The sequence below is a fragment of the Choloepus didactylus genome, chromosome 2 (assembly GCF_015220235.1).
Source record: "Choloepus didactylus isolate mChoDid1 chromosome 2, mChoDid1.pri, whole genome shotgun sequence".
Lineage (NCBI taxonomy): Eukaryota > Metazoa > Chordata > Mammalia > Pilosa > Megalonychidae > Choloepus > Choloepus didactylus.
In genome coordinates this window covers 62,073,767-62,093,910 of record NC_051308.1, presented here as the reverse complement: position 1 = coordinate 62,093,910, position 20,144 = coordinate 62,073,767, and the positions used below count along the sequence as shown (strand labels likewise).

The 20,144-nt window shown below is 34.9% G+C and overlaps 1 protein-coding gene across 4 annotated transcripts in view; it reads left to right on the top strand.

Moving 5' to 3' along the window:
* The window catches only part of PTPRC (protein tyrosine phosphatase receptor type C), a 118,589-nt gene that overhangs the window by 53,304 nt on the left and 45,141 nt on the right, over positions 1-20,144 (top strand). The window contains exons 3-11 of one of the 4 annotated variants that reach the window (XM_037825091.1): positions 2,224-2,421; positions 5,759-5,899; positions 8,560-8,703; positions 9,476-9,553; positions 10,705-10,734; positions 13,516-13,731; positions 14,888-15,016; positions 16,146-16,283; positions 19,905-20,027. In XM_037825091.1, coding sequence (XP_037681019.1) covers positions 2,224-2,421; positions 5,759-5,899; positions 8,560-8,703; positions 9,476-9,553; positions 10,705-10,734; positions 13,516-13,731; positions 14,888-15,016; positions 16,146-16,283; positions 19,905-20,027 — 1,197 coding nt within the window. The remainder of the gene's footprint in view (positions 1-2,223; positions 2,422-5,758; positions 5,900-8,559; positions 8,704-9,475; positions 9,554-10,704; positions 10,735-13,515; positions 13,732-14,887; positions 15,017-16,145; positions 16,284-19,904; positions 20,028-20,144) is intronic. The other 3 variants (XM_037825093.1, XM_037825092.1, XM_037825094.1) reach the window with 3 other exon arrangements.

Here is a 20,144-nt window from a genome sequence, read left to right as displayed (position 1 = left end):
TTGCAATTAAAAAAATTCATTTTACACTATGAAATCAGACAGTTGTGCAGATAGTGACAGGAAATGCTCCTGAATTTGCATAAGGAGAGCATTCTTTTATTTTTAAAAGGTTTAATATTAAAATTTTATAGTTTTATATCTTAATTTAGAGGTTGTATAAATATGTGAAAAATCATCATTCCAGCCTAGCAGGTAGTGATTGGTTTATGCAACCTACTCACTTGTAACTTATCTACATCTTTTACAGAGGAGTAAGTTCATCTCAGCCATATAAACTGGTTATTTTTGTAGGAGGGGACTGGAAATGGGGCAGAAAGAGAGTGAACAGTTAAAATGGTAAATGATGCATCACTTTACTGAACGAGTTCCCATTATCTCTGTGTTGACTCCACTTTAACAAGACCCCAAGAGATGAAATGAGGGTAGGCTAAAAACTGAAATACAAACAAGAATTGTTTCTTTGAAATATTGCAAACAAGAATGAAATCAGTGGAAACTAGTGGTATCTCCAAAGTGGAGATGCAGTAACAATATGGGATTGGCAATTGAAGCTTATTTTCTAATCATAAATTAAATTATTATTTGTGAAATTAAGGAGAGTGCCCTGAGCTTAAGATGTGTGTAAGGATATTAAGGCTTCTAGATAGGAGGTTAGTTCTCTAAACACCTTTTCTTTGTACACCCTGGACTGAATCTGCCTGGCTAAAAGTAGTCCTTAAGAACGTTACTGTTTTCAAAATAGCAAAACATGACTAATGAGGGGTGTGGAGTGATTTTCCTTTATTCTTTTTGCAATTCAAATCTGAGTAAAGAATGGGGGTGGATGATGAAGGGAGCATGTGGTAACGTTTCTCTCAAAAGCAAAAGGGATCACTTGGAACCCTCCCAGTATCAATTAGTTTAACTTAAAATAACAAATTGATAATTGGTCAAATCTATAGTGATGACAGTGAATGCAACATTAAAGTTCTTGGGCAGAAAGTTAAGCTTGTCATTTCTATTTCCATTTTCTTAGTTCTCTCTTCAGTAATTAAGAGTAATTAATTCTCTCTTCAGTAACCCCTCAATTTCAGTTCCTAATTGTATCTTTTCTTATCTTATCACTTCTACTCATTTGCTAGTTTCTCCTGTTCTCTACTACTCTTCCAATATTTGCGCCATTCTCTCTTACCCAAAGTTGTTGTATTTATGAAAATACTTGCCGTGTAATAAAGCTCATTTTTGTTAACCAAATATTTAAAAACATAAGTTTTGCTATTTATAGAAGTAAATAAATGTGAAACATAGACAATTTTGAACAGTAGAGATCTATAGTCACAATGTTCAGAGATCACATGTGCTTTTTAAAAACAGTTTTGGTGTACTTCCCTACTCTTCTATAAAGAAATAACTTCTAAGTAAGAAAGTACAAAAAATTTTATTGGCATTTCATACATGGTGCTACTTTGCCCTGCAGGAAGCATTTATCGTTTGTACACTCATATCAGCTGTGCATGGACCTGTTCTACCACAACCTTGTCACTTTTTTCTCCCTTTTGAAAATGAGTTTGAACTGCAGATACTGTCATTTCAGTGTCTTAAACTGTGTTCCTTTTAGTATTATGAGGTTGAAGATGTTTTTGTATAGTCGGGGCATCTGTTATCTGTTTTGTGAAATTTTTTCCCAGTCTTTACCTACATTCCTTTGCCTTGTTTGAATTTGATCTAGTAAAAAACAAAACAAAACAAAATGAAAAAACAGTATGTAGATATAACCTCTAGCTTTTCTATTCTTCTCCTGGAATCCTGGTCCTCCTAATAATTCCCTTCCAACTTTATCTTTCTCCATTGTTTTCTTCATCAGTAGCTCTGTAAAATTTCCTTTAATCATCTTTATACATTGTGCTTCATCCTTCTGAATCCAGTAGCTTTCTGTAGACAAGAATGTAGCAAATGAATGGAAAGAAGGCAGAGAATACCTGCCTTCAACTCCATTTATTCATTTTTATCTTCAGTCACTGTTTTGTAGCTTGCTTTATATCTATATCTATATATTATTTCTATATCTGGATCTGCAGCTGCATTTTATTTATGCATATGTAGAGATAGGTATTTACAAAAATATATTTATATATGTATATATGCCATACTATATTGTACCAGGTATAAACTTGGATGAGTACATGTTTCAGGATATGACTCACATATTTATTTTTATTCTCCTTTCTTTCATTAATATAACAGGACTGGCCACAACAGAAAAGCCCAGTGCCCTGACTTCAAGTGACCCCTTATCTGCTCGCACCACTGCATTCTCACCCACAAGCATCTCTGAAAGAAAACATGACTTCACAGAGACTTCACCTCCTCTCAGTTCAGTCAATACTTCAAGCGAAGTATTCCAGGACTCTTTCAATAAAGCTACTGCCCCTGACAAGACAGGTTGGCAAGGAGATATCGTTAACTGTAAAGATATTAAGGAAAACGTATTTTTTTCTTTTTAAATTCGAAAATGATCAGAATAGCTTTTCATTAACTGAAATAGGTGTGCAGTTTTTAAGTATGTGATGCCTCTCATAGGACACATTAGGTGCATTAGGTGTCTATTAACTATTTGTAGACTGAGGTAAGGAATATAGGTTGTGCTGGAAAGGAAGAGTTCGGGAGCATGAGGGAGAGACGGAGGAAATACCCCTAAATAAAATCATATGGGTAAAGTTTCTCCATTGTCCTCTGATCTCCACATTCTGCATCATTTTCCCAGTTCTTCTCACTTAGGTCTCCGGATAGTCCGCAGACAGTTCAGAGCAACCTATTTCAGGCTTCCTTTATTTTTGCCTTCCGTGGCGCGTATCCGAAATAGAAACTTTCACTTCTTTCTCCTCCATTCAAGATTCTCATTATCAGAAAATTACTGAAGATAGACAATTTATTTTAAAAAATTTGCAGCAGGGACTGAAAACACAGATTTGCTTTTTGGATTTTTTCCAGAAACATTTTCACTATTTAAAGAATTTAATTGATCAGTATTGTAAAATCCTAATGGTGGAATTAAAGGCAAGGTGGTCATATCAATAGTAAAATATTTATCAAATTGATGTGGGAGGTATTTTTGCCAGAGAAGACTATCAATGCTCTTTAGAAACCTGAGATGTCAGTGAACTGCTCAACTTAAGTTTAGTGTTAGATTTACAGTGTATTCAATTCATAAATCAACTGTAACAAGGGCTGTTTAGGACTTTTCTGAAATAAACGAACTATGTTACCATTTTCTTAGGTATGCAGATTTATAGTCATATTTTGACAAAGGAGTCTAGGATATTTGAAATGTTCAACACTGTCATTGATCTTAGTTTGAAAAATAAGCATGTATAAATCCTCCAACTGCAGAAATCTTGTTTAGGTACATTCCAGTGACAAAATTTACTAGCTATAGTAAGTGGTTAAAAATAATGGCCAATGATTTCTTTTTTTTTTTTTTTTTTTTTTTTTTTGATGCAATCTTGTGGGGGCAGACTTATTAGTCTTTTGATTAGGGTGGAACCTTTTTTTTTTTTTAATTCAATTTTATTGCGATATATTCACATACCATGCAGTCATACAAAGCATACATTCAGTTGTTCACAGTACCATTATACAGCTGTGCATACATCACCAAAATTAATTTTTGAAAATTTTCATTACCACACACACAAAAATAATAAGAATAAAAATTAAAGTGAAAAAAGAACAATTAAAGTAAAAAAGAACACTGGATGCCTTTTTTTTTTTTTTTTTTCCCTCCCATTTTTCTACTCCTCCATCCATATACTGGACAAAGGGGAGTGTAGTCCTTACGGCTTTCCGAAGCACATTATCACCCCTTATAAGCTATGTTTTTATACAATCATCTTCAAGATTCAAGGGTTCTGGGTTGTAGTTTGATAGTTTCAGGTATTTACTGCTAGCTATTCCAGTTCATTAGAACCTAAAAAGGTTTGTCTATATTGTGCGTTTAAGAGTGCCCACCAGAGTGACCTCTCGGCTCCTTTTGGAGTGGAATCTCTCTGCCACTGAAGCTTATTTCATTTCCTTTCACATCCCCCTTTTGGTAAAGAAGATGTTCTCCATCCCATGATGCCGGGTCTAGATGACGGGTCTAGATTCCTCCCTGGGAGTCTTATTCCACGTTGCCAGGGAGATTTACTCCCCTGGGTGTCAGAACCCACGTAGGGGGGAGGGCAGTGATTTTGGCCAATGATTTCTTACAGCAATTTAAGACTGTCTACTTAATCTTGCTTCATTCCCCACTGCCACTCCTGTTACCATTAGCAGAGTAGTGGCAAGGATTTATCTACTCACTGTAAGCATTTTAATTCATTGCCAACTAAGGTTTTACACAAGAAATGTGAGGATGAAGGTGCTGACCAGTAGGCAGAACATTTCATGCTGAACTTTTTTATTGACTGAGTAGTGTCAAATAGTTTTCCATTTAAAATGTTCCACATCACAACACACACACACATACACCTACACACATGCATATATGCAGCATTCCTATCTTTTTATTCATCCATTTTCACCTAAAAAAATGAAAGCAATAGATTTACAGAGCGAGTGAAGTATGAGGGGGAAAATAGGTTTAAAATGGAGTAGATTGGAAAGAAGGAAGAAAATTTTAAAATACTGACTTGCTCTGGCAGCATCATAATGATGGTGAAATTAGCTTGAAAGGTTTCTTATCCTTTCAAAAAAAAGAATAGCACATTTTATTTTCTAGAAAATAGCCTTCTTGTCTGTGATATTTCAATTATCTATTGGGACCAAGTCTACATGTGTTATTTAATTTTTGTTTCTGACTGATTTATATTGTTGAATCCAATCAAATTTTTCTTTCATGCTCATATACTTAGATGAAAAGTCCTTAATTTTTTCTGGCAATATAATATACACCATTCAAAACTGTTCTTTCCTGAAAATGATTACAGTAAGCATCTACAGGCATATCATTAAATAAATTATGTAATTTTTTTATAAAAAGTTTATGCATGTTGTAAAGCAGTATCAATAGACATATATAGTTTATATATATATGTATACATACATGCATGCACACACACACACACATACCACAAATATCATCTCCCCAAAGCTACCAGTTTATTGTATATCCTCCAGACACTGTATGATTCTAAGTGTGTGTGTGTGTGTGTGTGTTTTTCCCCACATCTTTTCCAACACTAGATACTATCAATCTTTTCCAACTTTCATTGTGATAGTTAAAATATTTAATTTTGATTTACATTCCTTTAATTTTCCATAACGATGAGGATTTTTTGTATATTTTTCCGCAATTGCATATTTTAGATAATTGTCTCAAGTTTTTTGTCCATTTTTGTATTTCCTCTATTGTTTTTGATTTTGTTAGATATCCTAGTGTACTGGGGGGAGGGAGAGGTCCTTTCTTATGCTGCCTACAAAGAAACACCCTAACTTTCAGTTTGTGGAATTGATGGAGAATATAAAAAGCTCACAGTGATTTGGAAGTCATAAACGCAACCAGGAAGCACGAGTCTATGGCTGCACCCAGCTCTCTGAGCTCCCAGGGTTATGTAAACAGAGAACAAAGGTGCCACCTTCCTGCTGCGTGAAATTAAATACAGGCAGATACACTACATAGATTGGGTCGTTTCATAGTTTGGTAAACCATAGAGAAATCTGCTCTTTACAATCATTTAGGGTTAAATTTTTCCTCTGAAGTGGGAAAGACTGATGTAACGATCTCATTTTCTTACCTTAGGTGTAACTTCAACGCCGGGGCCTCACCTTCTCACGCACGCAGACTCGCAGGCGCCCTCTGCCGTATCTGCCAATCAGACACCCACCAGCAAGGCTGGTCTTACCGCACTCACCCCTGCTCCTGGCAGGAATGACACATCAGGTTTGCCAGTCCTTTAGACTTGTGCAAATATGAACAGCTTACGACAGCTCCTTGTATTTAAGGACGATTCAAGGAATGCAATCACTTGTTCAACGGGTAGCACTTGCTAGTTGATGAATTTAGAATTTCATACTTTTACACTTACTTTTAGGATACGATATCTTTCAATAGAGATTACATCACAAAAAGTGAGAATTGGGAGGTTACAACAATGTTTTCTGGGTTTCTTTATATTTGGGGCAAGTATCATTGTACATTGAAAACTTCTTTTTTGCAATTAATGAATAATAATATAACTCAACCTTTACTTAAAGACACCCTAACAATAAAACAATGAAGAATGGGTGAATCCTATTATCAGTGAAAGACACTGAGAAATTGTGACCACATTTAAATTATTTTAAGAATGAAAAAATAGATGTTAATGTTTTCCATTTGATGGAAATGGAGATCCTCTCAACTAGGCACCTCTATAATTATAAATATAATGCAGAATATTCCCTTCCTCACATTTCCAAAAGTCAGTTTCTAAAGTTCTTCACGGTGTCCTTTTGTATGCTAAAAAAAACCAAGTATGTTCTTTGCCGGGTCACAAATCTACATAGCCACAGATTTAAATTTAGCTATCTGAATGCTTAAAATTTAAAGATATGAACTGGGGCCCTACCTGGCTAACACTGGGGTAGCCTTGCTTTAGGTGTGAGTCAAACGTGAAAGACAGACACACCTGCCAGAATAGTAATAATGTTGAACCACTAACATTATTCCCTTGGCATAAGAATCATTATCGCAATGCACAAAATTCAAACAGCTGGGAAAAGAGCTGCCCTCACCTCCGTTCTTCATTCCACCCATGCAGGCTGCCCTGGGAACCACAGTAAACAGATGTGGAGTTTTTAGCAGACCCAGAAGATGTGCAAGGGAAGATAGAGTAAAATAGAGTGGACTGACCCCCGGGGGCTGATTGTCACCCATTCTGGTCCGGCTTGCCCAGCTCAAGAAATTCATCCTCTCTCAGTGGCTAATTCCATTAATTAAAAATCTATTAGGATTAAAATTGTAAATCCACTCCTGAACCATAACTGAGATTACCTACACAATGAGGAATGGGAAATTTTCATATGTAAAGGGAAGGCAGGGAATTTGGGAGCTTCCTGGCAGGACAGAGTGAGGACCACAGAACACTACCGGGACATGGGGACAATGGCTTCTTGTGGAGAAGAGAATGAATTAGTGAGAGAGGAATAAAAAGAAGGTGACAGAAGGCCAAAGACAAACCCAGCTGGATTTAAAACTTTGCAGAGGGCCAGCACTGTGTCTAAAATGATTTTTTTTTTAAAGAGGATAAATAAACTTTCTGTCTTTTCTACTTCTTGTACAGCCTTCTTCTGGGAAACCAGAACTGATTTTTATGTTATTTATTCTGTTCTATCATTTAGTTGTTTTGGGGGAGTTAAGTAGCTTTTGAAGACTGAGCTGAAACAGCCCAAACTTGATATTTGGAGGATGAATTCTCAATTCTAATAGAACATATGGATGAAGTTATGGAATACACCCCATTTTTAATTGGAGGCTGCTGCACGTGCACGTCAAAACCATTTTCAGAATATGTATGCACATATCACTGTGCTGAAACACTGCGAATCAGACTGCAAATGAGACCGATCTCAAATCACTTCCTAAAAGTGAAATAATCACATGAGCTTGAATAGTGTCTAGGTTGTAATTCTTTTGCTTTGGCACGACAACTACAGTAGTGCTAGTCATCTAGTCGTCATCCAGTGAATATAGATTGATTGCTTGTACTGTAATTCTGGGTGTGACGTCTGGGGGAAGATGTAACATGCCTTACATGCTTTGAAGCCTGACAATGAAAGGTCCTAACTGAAAAGAATGTACAGTTTCCTCACAACACTTGATTCTACAATACTAATTAGCTCATATGTAATTGCAAAATAAGGTAATAATGTCAGTATAATGTGGAAACTTGCTGGTTCCAAAACAATTTGATTTTTTCCTGCGAACAGAAGCTTAAATAGTGAAAGTAGAATTGTAACCTTCAATTGGAAAGGAGGAAAAAAACAAAATAAAACAAAAGAAAACCCTCAGTTCAGCTCCTGCACAAGCAGGAGCCTATTCAGCTCTATTTTAAGAATATTAAAACTAAGCACCTGCACTCAGGCATCTCTCCCCAGGGATGTGCACCCCATGCAAAGCTCTCAGCATGTGGCAAGTTGCACTTCCTCTTGGCCACACTTAATGCAGCCTTTTTAACTCAGAGCTCCACTTCCATCTGCGTAGTCTCAATTCTGGAAAGCTAGCATACAACTCTATTGTTTGGGTGCATTTTTAATATTCCCTAAGGCAGCCCTCAGCCAGGATGCTTGGCCTCTCTGGGTTGTCAAAGCTATTTGTTTAAATTTTTGCTCTGATTACAAAGCTGCATAGGTTTTGAGTGACCTGTTCCTATACTTAGCTTTTCCATCAGCCTTGATATTTTTAGTAGAGCTTTGCAGAGTATGTACATGATGGTATAGCACAAGTGTTTGATTGTTCCTTGCGCTGCCCTAGCTTCAGTAATCATGTTTATGTTGGTTATCTGACCATAGTCTTTGAGAGGCAAGAATGTGTGACAGTGCTAATGGCCTTTCTGATTGCAGATGTTCCGGGAGGGAGGAACATATCTACCACCATTCCTGCAGACACAGGGTTCCCATCAGCACCCACCCCCAGCCCTGCATACAGCAGCTCTGCTGCCTTACCTCCACGCACCTCCAACACCACCACCACCGATAACTCCTCAGGTCTGACTCTGTTGCTCAAGGTGTTTTGGGCTTTGCAAAATAAAAAGGAAACTCAAAACTTTAATGCAGCTCTTTTATTTCAGAGCAGATATTATTTGCAAGTATTCTGTTTCACAAATTCTCATATCATCATACTAAATTGGGCAAAAGAAACTTTTCAGTAAACTTTTTGTGGCATATCTTGATTTTATTATTAATATTTTAAAAGTTTATGGCAAAGAAGAAAGACAGTAGACTTTAATGTCGTATAGGCCTGGGATCAGACCCAATCTCTAAACTTTCAAACTGATGTTACGACCAGTTACCAGTATGTTCTGAGTGTCAGTTTTCTCTTCTGCAAAAATGGATGTAATGATGCCTATGACGTAAGATTGATGTGAGGACTGAATGTGTAAGAAGGCTGGCATGTAATGAATATTCCAGATGGGTAATATCCTTACTAGTATCCAAAATATGGAGAGTTGTAATTGGAAGAAAAAGGAGTAGCTTGAGGAATATTGCACCTCAGGAAAGAATTATACCAAAAAATGGATAGCTTCCACTCAATTTGTACACTGTTTGTTTAATTATACAAATTACTTGAAACATTTTAAAGGGCCATTTGTATATAAATTTTAGATTCACTTTATTACTTTAAAAACAAGCAAGTGTTAATTCAAATGAGGACTCATACAAAGATTCAGACAGGAAACGAGGTTTGCTAAAGAGTGTTGCCTCACTCTTCAATAGGACAAGCTCAGTAACTTTTGTCCTTCTGTTCATTTCTTTGCAGATTCCAACCATACGACCATTCTACCAGCCTCTCTGAAAACCTCAACAGACATTACCACTCCAGCCATTTCCACAGCAGGTGACAACCTTACCCTCAATTATGCAGTCATCCCGCCATGTGCCTGGGATGTGTTCACAGAAGGATGTTCCACTTATTCTAGCTTGGGGTCTTTTTTTTTTTTTTTTTTTTTTTTTTTTTTTAAGAAATTAAACTAAGTGTTCCAATTCTGAGGGCTGTGGAAAAGCAGTTAGTCAAAAACACTATCCTACTTTAGCAGTACCCCAGATGATGGACCAGGATATAATGTTGCTGTAATAGCTCATCATATTATTGTAGTAGTATAGCCCAAGAGATATATATTTTATGAGAACACTCAAGAGAAGAGACCAAATATGCTAGATTAGGTCCTCTTTCTCTAAGAGTGGGTTTAGGTATGACAGTTCCATCAGTGAGGCTCTGTTCCACATGATGAGTGCAGAGGACTGACTGTAGAGTTCCGGCTCAGTGTGGGGGTGTGGAAGTCAAGGGGCCTTCAGAAGAACACCATGGCAAAGACCAAAGGGAAGCACAGTGTCTGCCTGGGGTCAGTGATGGCACAGCCTGCAAGGCCACCATTCTCCCCCGAATTCTTCCAACTCAAAGACACAATTAGCAGAGAACCCTTGGCTTCCAAGAGGCACATTTCTACCCAACTCTTCAGTTCAATACATATGCTCACCCAAGACACTATGAAATTTGTTGAAAGAGCAATTTATTACCCTGGCTCTTGTACATGTGCAAAGAGCTGGCAAAAGTTAAGCTAGGGAATGAAGCGGCCTTTGCCTATTGTCTGTTTTTTTCCTTAATAAAGGTATAATCTGTGCTCTATAACACTTATATTATAATGACATAAACTTGTTTTGAAATTAATCAATGGGATGAGGAACTTTAAAATATTTTTGACCAGTTATAAATTCAGACATGTCAGCACTACAATCAGGTATGTACCATAAAAGTATTAATAGTATTAATATCATAATATTGCATATACGTTTTATGGAACTAGTTTATCCATTTATAACATCTGAAGTCTTGATATCAAAACACCCTACTTGGCTCTGCAAACCCTGTTATGTAAAATGACATATATCAAATGTAAAACATTTTAAATCATCTTTTCTTGAAATAACTAAAGCAAAGATATTCTAAAACAAAATTTTAATAATTTGCATTTTTTTTCTTTATCACAGCTCCTACTACACCTTATAAGCCAAGATGTGGTAAGTTTATTTACCTAGAGACAGCATATATCACTTTGAAATAGCTATTTAATCATTCCCTTCTTCTTTGCAATCTTCCAAAACCCACTAGGAAGCTTAACTTACTGGCTAATTTCTCCCCAATGATTAACTTCATATCTTAAGAGCTAGTGTCCATCAGTGGCAAGAAGCTTTGATTTCATATTCATACATAGTTTAAAATACCAAGATGAGCAGTTACTATGTAGATAACTTTGGTGAAGCCACTTAACTTCAGTTCAAGTATTTGTAACATGGGATAATAGCAAGTTTGTTTTGGTGTTGGAGTGAGGATTCACCTTTATGATAGATGTCTAATGTGGATAATATCTTCAAGGATTATTGAGAAGGAAGAAATATGTCTGCCTCTCTGTCACTCTCCTGTCCAGCATAGGGCCTGGCTCAAATCAAATGCTTGAGAACCATTTGTATGTTTCTTTTCCCATTTTCTTCCTCTCTTCTCAGTGAAAGCAGAGTCCTTCTTCTGGGTCAGCATCTATCTTTCCATTTGTTTCTAAATCTCATCCCTTCCTTCTAATTTGGAGTTCTTGGGTCATCAGGCAAAACATCTCACATGTATCTTAAATGTCTCCATCTCTTGGTCTCTTTACTTACTTTTCCATAGTTCTGAAGTCCATTACAGATTGAAACAGAATATAAACCTTCCTCAATCCTGGGTGTCTTCTAGGCACAGTCTCTCCTTCCTTTCACGGCCAAAACTTTTGCATTTGCTGTCTCTTCTGACTTGCCTCTCATGCCTCTCTCTTAATGTGTCATAGCTGCTAAGTACCGCATTCTCCTTAAACTGGTTTTGTGTAAATCACGAACCACTGTCCTTGTCTCTTTCTTGGTCTCTCTGTGATATATGAAACTGCTGGCCACTTTCTTGGTAATCCTGGTCTCGTCTGTGGTTCTCTGAGACTGCTTTCTTCTGGTTTTCATGCTTGCTCTCTACTAATACCTTTACTCAACATTCTGGAGATTCTTTGAGCCTTTTTACAGGCTTTCCGCAGCCCTCTGAATTTTCCCCTCTCTCGTCATCTTCCTCACTTAAATCCAATACTTCAGCTAGTGGTTATAAGTTGGTGGCTACCAAACCTTTATTTTCAGTGTGGAATTTCTTCTGTGCTCTGTGTTCCTGGATGTCCTGAAGGCACCTCAGGCTCACTATGTTGAAAACAAATTATTGTCTGCTTGCTGAACTTTTTTTCTCCTATGCTCCATTCCCTTGGTGGAGGACATCAGATCCAGACAGATGTCCAAGCCCAAGCCACGATTCTCCTCAAATTCTTCCTCCTAAAATTTCCCTTACATTCATTGTTCCATTCATAATTAATTTGATCATTCATTTATTATTATTGTATATTATTGAAAAATCCATAGTCGATCACCAAGTCCTGTATTTATTACCAATATCAGTTGAGTCTGTCCTATACATTCTATACCAATGTCCTTTCTAAAACCAAATTTTGTCAATTTTACCTCTTAAATATTTCCTGAATTCATTTACCCTCTACTATAATTCTTGACATCATCTTTCACTGATGTGTTTATTTAAATTGTTCTCTACCTCCTTTCTTGCCTCATTCTAAAGTGCCATCCATATTTCTACTAGGAATAAGTCACTGCCTTCAGTAGCTCCCCATACATTTAGTGTAATGATTGGTCTTTTGTTTGTTTAGTTAATATGACTTTTTATGATTGGGTCCTGTCACCTCTCTTCTTATATCATTGCCTCCATGCTTTAGCAATGGAACTACTTACAGTTTTCCAAACACATGGTGTTCCTTCTTGCCTCCCTCTTTACTCCTGCTGTCCTACTCCACCCCTCCCCTATATCAGTTTTGTTATTCCCTGTTCATAGTTTAAAACTCAAACTGAATCTCCTTCTCTGGAAATCCTCCCCCCAACTCCAATTTAATGTATTTCTCTCTCTCTGCACTCCTATATTAGTTTATGCACTCTCCTATCTTAGGTGTTTTGATGTTTTCCTCAATTCATGTTTGTGCCTCCCCTGTTATACTACACATTTCTGAAAGTTATGGCTGTATTTGACTCGCCTTTACATCTGCAGTGCTTGCAGTGGTGTCTTAAACATAATAAGAGCTTAATAATTTTGTTCAATAAAAAAGAATGATTAAAATAATATATGTTAAAATATGTTTTTTCCCAGTCAAGATAGGCAACAGTGAAAGATGATTCTAAGGAAAGGTGCTTAGGAGGGTATGTCATCAATAATCCTTTTATAAGGGATGAACGAGGGCTTGTGGTCTCTGAATAACTCATGTCTCACATATTTAGAGAAACATATAAATAATAACTGCATTTCATAAAGTAAAGGAAATTGTAAAACAAGAAGAGGAAATTTGTCATGTTTATGGTTCATCTGGGCATCAATTCAACAAGTAATTATTGAGCTCTTACTAATGCCATGTTGTATGTCAGTAGCTGACTGTATGGTGATGATCAAACTAGACTGGGTTTTGCCCTCATGGAATTTATAACCCAGGTGGAAGATAGGCATTAATCTAATATTCATCCCAATATAAACTTATAAGCTCAGGTCATTTATAAGGCGGTAAAAGGAAATATGAAAGAACACTCTGGAGGGACCTGACATGCTTTTTCTATTTTTTATATTCCTGGGGATACTTTATTAGTGATTTGATATTTTCAAAACTCTATGTTATGGACTTCGCATTTAATACAGATTTATTCATTTTGAAAAAATAGAAAATACCCATCATTTTATTTTTCTTACAGATGAAAAATATGCAAATATCCCTGTGGTCTACTTATATGACAATGCAACTAAATTGTTTAATGCCAGACTGGAGATTAATGATACAGTGAATTGTGTGAATCATAAATGCGAAGATATTCTTCATAACCTAAGAGAATGCACAAATCACTGGGTTGAGATAACCCATGATTCATGTGTTCCTCCATATAAAAATGTAACATTAGATGTACCACCAGGTAATTATCAATTTATTTATATTTGTATATTTACAAAAACAGTAACATTTTATTTGTTGGAATCTATTTGTCACAGGAACTGGTATGGTGAGAGAACAGGGTTGAAAGAAGAGAATTCAGCAATATGTGACTGGCAGAATTTTCTGCTCTTCTAACCCAGTAAAATTACAAATTAAAATTAGCTGTCTGTTTTTAATCTCTCAGTCATCCCTTTTTCTTTTACAGTAGAGTTTCATGCAGATTAGGTAGAATTTATGCTACTAAGTGATTATCACAATCTTTCATTTTTTCTCCTCTATTTAAATCAGATCACCAAATATCTACATGCACACATTTCTCTTTTTTAAATACAACTTTGTCTGGAATATTTTTGGGGAAAAACACAAGGTCAACAATATGATATTCATGGAAAGAGCCAAACTATAGTCCCAAAGAAGAGAGTTGTAGTTATGTTAAGGCGACCAAACTGGTTTTGCCAACTAAGCTGCAACTGGAAAATAGAATGGGCTAATAGGTATCAGGCAGACTACACTGAAACATATTCCAGCAAATGGTTTTTGGAAAGAGATTTAGAAGTTGTTTAATTTTTCTCTGATCTTTCATCATTTAATAATTAAGATCATTGATCAATTTATTAACATTTAAATAGGTCAAACTATGATATTTTATGTATGCATTACCAGTGACCTTATTTATTTTCTTTAATATTAACACAATAAATTATCAGTTAAGTAAAGAATGTGACAGAAAAAAATGCATTCCTCAAGAAGAGAAACTTTAATACTCTTTGTAATAATCTTTAAATTAAAAATAAAGGTGTAAATGAAAAAATGTTGAAGATATAAAGCAGAAAACAAAATGAAGAGAATGTTTGAAAATGTGCAAAAAGGAGATTCATCTAGATATTTGCCTGGATTTCATTTTCTTTTAAGTAACATAAATTCTAAATGAAAGCATTACCAAATTTATGGTATTAAAAATAATCAACTAAACAATCAAAAACACCAAAACTTGAGATTTATTAGATTTTTCAAAGGCAGTCTAAATGCTTGCCAAATTCTATAACATGGGTATAATTTTAATAACTGTAATTGAGAATATGGTACAAGTTATGAAATAGTAACCATATCATATTTTTATATCTTCTTTTTGACAGATCCTGAAAATTTTGAGTTAAATGACTGTACCGAAGATGTGAAAGCAAATACTTCCATTTGTTTAATTTGGAAAATAAATAAAACATTTTCTTGTGATGAACATAAAATTAGATATGAATTTAAACATGGTAAGAATATAGCAGTGATCATATAATTTTTTTTTGCTCTGAGTCATTCTAGACTTAATTGTCAATTAATTCTTCCTTCCTTCCCTCCTTCCTCTTTTCTTCCTTCCTTGTTCCCTTTTTTCTTTTTTGTTTTGCTTTTTGTTTTGTTTTTGGATGTGGTATGTTTGGAGTTGAATAATTATATTATCTATACCACTCAAACAAATCCACAAAATAGAAAAATACTTTCAACAAATAATTATTTAAAATAGTAAAATTCGATTAATTTACAAGAGTTTTCTTAGCAACTGTTATACAAAAGGCATTGTCAAGAGTTATGAGCAAAGTGCTATGAAAGAATGGCAATGCACATACTCTTTTAGGATGAGAGGAAAAGCAAAAACAAGATTATATAGTCATGACTTTATTTTGTCAATCTTCCATCAACAAATTGATAAACAACTCAGGAACACTTAGATGACATGAGAGTGGAAAGGGAACAGTAAGTGAGTTTAGGAATGTGGGTTTGGGTTCAGATTTGAGGGGGAGGAAATAATTCAAGTAACATTTCTGAACCCTTTTAAAGCATATTTGAATTTAGTACAATGTGAGCTCCCACTCCTTGGCATGAAGCCATCTTCCAGGCCATTTTCAGAAGGTCTCTCTCACACACACACACATTCACACACAAACATAGAGAAGGATAAAGTTTGGCAAGGTTTGCAATAATCATGTGAAAGAAAGTACATGACTATGGTACAAACAGTATAAAGAAGAAAAAGAGCAAACATGATCAACTGATGCTAAAATATTGATCTAGAAAATCTATTAGGCAAAGGCTAACTCAAGTGTAATACCAGTTTTTGAACAGAGAATAATGAACTAATCATCATTCCTGCATCATTTAATTTAGGGACATTTTCAAATTAAGGTTTACCTGCTAAATATTTTCTTAAAAATTGAGTGTGGTAAAAATCATTGGTTACAGTACTTTTCAGGATATTTGACTTCTTATTTTGATTATTTGCATAGGTTTCAAATCTATTAAATAAACAAGTAAATTATTATAAATATGAGATCAAGAATACAAAGTTAAATTTGATGCATTTATTGTGTTAATAGACTCAAAAGTAATGATTTTTTGTTTCAGATCATTCAACAGTTTCAGAGCAAAAGATTGAAATTGGAAGTCTTAAACCTGAACATAACTATACTTTCTATTCCAAAATATTGTATAATGGACAGGAATTTGTTCATAAAGAAAGAATTATTAAAACAGATTTTGGGAGTGAGTACATAATTACATTTATATGTAATATTGATTTCTGTTTTATGTCCTTATAAGTCTTTGGGAATCATAGAAAATGATGGTATTACCTACAGGAAGGATTTCAAAAAACCTATTTTAAAGTTGAATTCAGAAATAAATTACACAGGATTTGTCTTAGCTTACTCAAGCTGCAAACCAAAGTTGCAATGATTTAAACAGGGATTTGTAAGCTAATAGTTTGGAGGCTAGAAGTCCAAAATCAAGATATTGGCAAGGTTTATTTTCTCCCCCAATCTGAAGCATTCTGGTAGTTGCTGCCAGCAATGCTTAGGGTTCCTTTCCTTTCCCATCACATGACAATGTTCTCTCCTTTTTCCTCTAGTTCCTGCTGACTTACTGCTTCTGGCACCTTCCTGTGGCTTTCTCTTTATAAAGCCTCCAGTAATCAGTATTAAGACCCACCCTCATTCAGTGGGGTGGGTCTTAACTAAAAATAACATCTTCAGAAGGTCCTATTTACAATGGGTTCACAACCACAAGGATGTGGATTGAGATTAAGAACATGTGTTTCTGGGGGTACAAAATTCATACTGCCATAAGTTCCAGACCTCTTGCAATTTATATGTAATGTGTAGGATATTGTGAGCTGCATTGGAAATTAAACTGTGAGATAAGTAAAATGTTTTGTTTATTCATTTCCTATTTCATCCCCCTTTTCTTTCTGTGGTATCTTTTCCTTCTAGCCTCTTCCCCCATCAGATCCCGCCCCATCACAATTTTTCACTTTAACTTTAGTTTAATTTTCTGTTAAAGACTTACACCACCAGTATAACTCTTCTTCAATTTGATTTGATCAGAAACTCGAAAGGAAGATGAACACAATCCCTGAAAGCAATTTTGGGCAGGCAGATTATCTGAGGTATTGTTCTTGAACCAACTAACATTAAATAAATTATGCCAAGATTTCCTCACTCAGTAGATTCATCCAACTTCCATATCTTGCAAACATATGAAACAGGATAAATCATAAATCTGACCTGCCATTCAAGAAAGTGAATTGAACGCTCAACAAAACATCCGTTTCCTATTCAAACTAAGATTAGTGACAAAGAAACAAGAATATAAATTATCAAAGATGAAACAGAGTCCCAGAACTATTTTTTGAAATGATTCTTCTTTTCCCATTGAATTGTGTTGGCACTATTGTCAAAAATCAGCTGACCATAATAATCAGCTTATTTCTGGACTCATTTCTATTTCATTGATCTATATTTCGTCCCTTATTCCAGTGCCACACCTGTCTTGATGTCTGTATCTTTGTAGTATATTTTGAAATTGAGAAGTGCTGGGTTTTTTTTGTTTTTTTGTTTTTTTACTTTTTTTTTTTTTTTGGCTAGTCTGGGTCCTTATATTAGGACTCAGATATTAGGATCAGCTTTTCAATTTCTGCAAAAATGGCAGCTGAGATTTGATAAGGGTTGTATTGAACCTGGAGATAAATTTGGGGAGTATTGTCATCTTAACTATGTTAAATCTGATCCATTAACATGGGATGTCTTTCTACTATTTAGGTTTTTTACTTTAATTTATTTCAATAATGTTTTGTAGGTTTTAGTGCACAAGTCTTGCATTTTTTTTGTTAAATTTATTCCTTGATTACATTTATTCCAGTTTATAATGTGATTGTTTTCTTCATTTCATGTTTGGATTGTTCATTGCTAGTGTATGTAAATGCAATTTTTTTCTGTATTGATCTTGAATCATGCCACATTGCTGAATTTGTTTATTCTAATGTTATAGGATATTTGACAGAACATACTAAAGTTATTCCTAGTTGCAAATGGAAGGGTTAGTTGAGGACTAGGGGATAGTCTGAATCCATGTCTCCCCATATCTCTCCAAAGCAACATAAAACTACAAGAAGAGCTAATAAAACAACATAAAAACTATGCTCTCAGAATAACTAGAAACATTTATTGTTTTGAATTTTAAGTATTAAAATTATTACAGCACTTACAAATCAATGTAACAATATAGAAACCCCAGAGAATATATGTTTATTTTTAGTTTTGATAAAAATGCAAAGGTAATGCAGTAGGAGAAAGGATAGTCTTTTCAACAAATAGTCCTAGATATCTGTATAGGAAAAAATGAACATAAACCCTTATCTCAAAACAAACCCAAAAATTAACTGGGTTACAGACCTAAAGATTAATATTAAACCTATAAGATATATTGACAAGGACATAGGAGAAAATTTTTATGACTTTGAAGTAGGCAAAGATTTCTTGGGTAGGACACAAAGAGCAGGATCATAAAATAAAAAACGTGGTAAATTGTACCTCATCAAAATGAAAAATTTCTTCTGTTTGTAAAAAGCCATTAAAATATAAAAATGCAAGCCATAGATTGTGGGAAAATATCCATAATTAATTTTTCCAAGGAAGGAAAATTTTTTCCAGAATATATTACATAAAAATAAATCAAACAACTTGATTAAAAATGGGTGCAATATTTGGAACATGCACTTCACAAAAGAAGGCATACAAATGGACAATAAACACATGAAAAGTTGCTCACATCTAGTCATCTGGGAACAGAAATTAAAACCACAATGAAATGATATTACGCTTGCAGTAATATGACTACTGACAATAATGACTATTGATAGGGATGTGAAGTGATGACCCACAAATTTCACTCCAGGTATTCACCGAAGAGGAATGAACATGTCCACACAAAGACTTATACACAGATATTCATCAAGGATTCATTCATAGTAGTGAAAAATCTGCAAATGATTTAAATGTCCGTCAACTGGTGAATGATAGATACAACGTGGTATATCTTTACAATGGAATAGCAAGCAATAAAAGGAAGAAACTACTGACACATGTAACAATGTGAAAGAATATTCAAACTGTTATGCTGAATGAAATATGCTAGACATTAAAAAAACCTTACTGTTTGATTTGATGTATATGAAATGGATGGAAAGGCAAATTTAATCTATTAGCACCAGAAAGCAGATCAGAGGTTATGGGGGATTGGGCATAGGGAATGAGTTGACTGGGAAGTGATTTAGGAGAACTTTCTGGGGTAATAAAAATGTTCTGTATCTTGATTGTGGTGGTGATTAGATAGTTGCATACATTTGTCAAAAGTTATCAATTTGTATACTTAAAATGGGTGCATTTTAATGTATGTAAATTACCCCTCATACATTTGATTTAAAAATGTGTTACCTTCTTCATCGCAGGTTCTGGTGACTAGTTACTGGAAGTAACGGCAAGTGCTAGTCCAAATATTGACTATTAAATTTAGCGGTGCTACAAATGCCAAATTTTATATACATTAAAATCCAGAAGTCACAAGCTTTCTGGACAATAATATATACAAGAGGAAGAGAGAGTCTTAGATATCTGCAAGTCAGTGGAATGTGTAGATTCTACAATGCCACTTTAAAGTAACATTTATACTGTTAAATGGCTTTCAAAGCAATTTCAATAAGCCCAGATGCCTTTCTTTCGATTTCATTAAGTAATAATCAAAATACGGTTAATAATTCTTGCTTATAATATGCAGAATGCTTTCTCCATTTCTTATTTTTCACATTATATATTCTGCTTCTTTTAACAGTTCCAGACAAGCCTCTGTCTCTTACACGTGGAAATGAATCGAGTCCTTATCAACTAGTAATAAACTGGACACCTCCTCAAAGTTTTTTTAGTAAATTTATTTTTTGTTACACGGACAACTCAGGTAAAATAAATAGAATTTGATTTTATGCCAGGAAAGATAAATAAAGAAGCTGAGAGTTCTAGAAATATGGATTGAGCCAGTGAAACATGGAGCCCTCTCCATGACTGGCGGGATGTG